Genomic DNA, 2,164 nt, shown 5'->3' with positions numbered 1-2,164 from the left:
CAGTGCTTCACCACCCTCAGCGTAAAAAATTTCTTCCTTCTATCTAGTCTAAGTCTACCCCCCTTTAGTTTAAAGCCATTCCCCCTTGTCCTGTCGCAACACGCCCTGGTAAAAAGTCCCTTTCTGTCTTTATTGTAAGCCTCCTTCGTATATTGAACGGCCGCAATAAAGTCTCCCTGGAACCTTTTCTTCTCCAGGCTGAACAACCCCAGCTCTCTCTCCGTAGCAGAGCTGTTCCAGCCCCCTGATCATTTCCGTGGCCTCCTCTGGACCTGCTCCAACAGGTCCGTGTCTTTCTTACGCTGAGGACCCCAGAGCTGGAGGCAGTGCTCCAGGGGGGGTCTCACCAGAGCAGAGTAGAGGGGCAGAATCCCCTCCCTCGCCCTGCTGGCCACGCTGCTTTGGATGCAGCCCAGGATACGATTGGCCTTCTGGGCTGCGAGCGCACATTGCCGGCTCATGTCCAGCTTTTCATCCACCAGTACCCCCAAGTCCTTCTCGGCAGGGCTGCTCTCAGTCCATCTATCCCCCAGCCTGTGCTGGTACTGGTGGTTGCCCCGACCCAGGTGCAGGACCTTGCACTTGGCTTTGTTGAACCTCGTGAGGTTCGCACGGGCCCACTTCTCCAGCTTGTCCAGGTCCCTCTGGATGGCATCCCGTCCCTCGAGTGAATCACCTGCACCACTCAGCTTGGTGTCACCTGTAAAGCTGCTGAGGGTGCGCTCGATCCCACCATGTCAATGATGAGGATGTTAAATAGTATTGGCCCTGGTACGGACCCTTGAGGAACACCGCTCGTTACTGGTTTCCACTTGGACATGGAGCCGTTGAGGGCAACTCTTTGGACGCGGCCATCCAGCCGATTCCTGATCCATCTAACAGTCCACCCATCAAACCTATACCTCTCCAATTTAGAGGTATGAATGTTGTGGGGGATCTTACCAAAGGCCTTACAGAAGTCCAGGTAGATGACATCCAGAGCTCTTCCCTTGTCCACTGATGCAGTCGCTCCATTGCAGAAGGCCACCAGATTGGTCAGGCATGATTTGCCCGTGGGGAAGGGACGTTGCCTGTCTCTAATCACCTCCCTGCCTTCCACGTGTTTCGGCATGTCTTCCAGGAGGATCTGCTCCATGATCTCACCGCGCTGTTAGGATAGCACAGAGCGGTTTGAGGGCTTTCCTGGCTCTGGGTGGGGATGGTCAGTGTGGGACCCAGCACTGCCGGCCGGGGTGGGAGATGGCACGGCGCAGGAAGGGTTAACCAGAGGCCGAGGACCGGGGAGATGCTGAAACTCAGTAGGGGGAAATCAGTTTTACGGTGGTTTAAAACCCTCCTGGATGATGGTGGCACACAGACACCAGCCTTGGCTGCCAGCTCTGATCTCATCCACCTCCAGTGAAACCCCCAACCCCTCGTGCCCCTGTTTTCTCCGCTGGCAAATAAAAATCCATCAGCACTTCAGTTTATGGCTCCTGGTTCCTCAGTGTGGACTTTTAGATGCTTTTCCTCGATAAAAAGGGGACAAAGTCCCCAGAGATGCTCGCCCCGGTTGTCTCACGCGGGCTGGGTCCGAGTCACCCGGTGCCCGTTCCCGTCCTCCCCGGGCAGCTGCCAGAGGGGGATGCTGGCAGGCGTCCCCCCCCTCTGCCCCTGCCCTCGGCTCGGTCGCTTTCCACCAGCCGCAGCTCCCTGGCTCCCCTTCTCCTGCTGACCCCCCCTCCCTCCCCCGTTGCTCTTCGCCCCCAGGTTTTTGGGAGAAGCCCGAGTGCCCCTGCGAGATGTCCTCTCCTCCCCCAGCCTGGCGGCCTCCTACAACCTCCCCTTGCTGGACACCAAGAAGCAGAGCACCGGGGTGAGTCCCTGCGCGGGGACCAGCGAGACCAGTTCAAGCAACGTCCCTGCCAGTTGCAGCTCCCAGCTTGAAACCAGTCTAAGCACTCTCCCTACCAGTTGCAGCTCCCAGTCGGAGACCCGTTGTCCTGTCCTGGGCTCTTTGGCTTTGAGATTTACCTTTCAAGGAGCAAAACCAGTGGCTCAGGCAGGGAGCACCGGGATCGCCCCTCGCGGCCCATTAAATCTCGCATCTCCCTTTCTGCAGCTCCCTTTTCCTCGAGCCTTTCCCTGGCTCTGCCTCGGCATCTCCCTCCCTCCCTCCCGCTCG

General features: G+C 58.1%; 1 protein-coding gene across 1 annotated transcript in view; it reads left to right on the top strand.

Moving 5' to 3' along the window:
* Positions 1–2,164, top strand: part of DYSF (dysferlin) — a 109,167-nt gene that overhangs the window by 11,935 nt on the left and 95,068 nt on the right. The window contains exon 4 of the mRNA XM_009320898.1: positions 1,750–1,855. Within this exon, the coding sequence (XP_009319173.1) occupies positions 1,750–1,855 (106 nt within the window). The remainder of the gene's footprint in view (positions 1–1,749; positions 1,856–2,164) is intronic.

Source organism: Pygoscelis adeliae, unplaced genomic scaffold, assembly GCF_000699105.1.
Source record: "Pygoscelis adeliae isolate BGI_AS28 unplaced genomic scaffold, ASM69910v1 Scaffold273, whole genome shotgun sequence".
Taxonomy (NCBI): domain Eukaryota; kingdom Metazoa; phylum Chordata; class Aves; order Sphenisciformes; family Spheniscidae; genus Pygoscelis; species Pygoscelis adeliae.
This window is presented reverse-complemented; position numbering and strand designations above follow the sequence as displayed.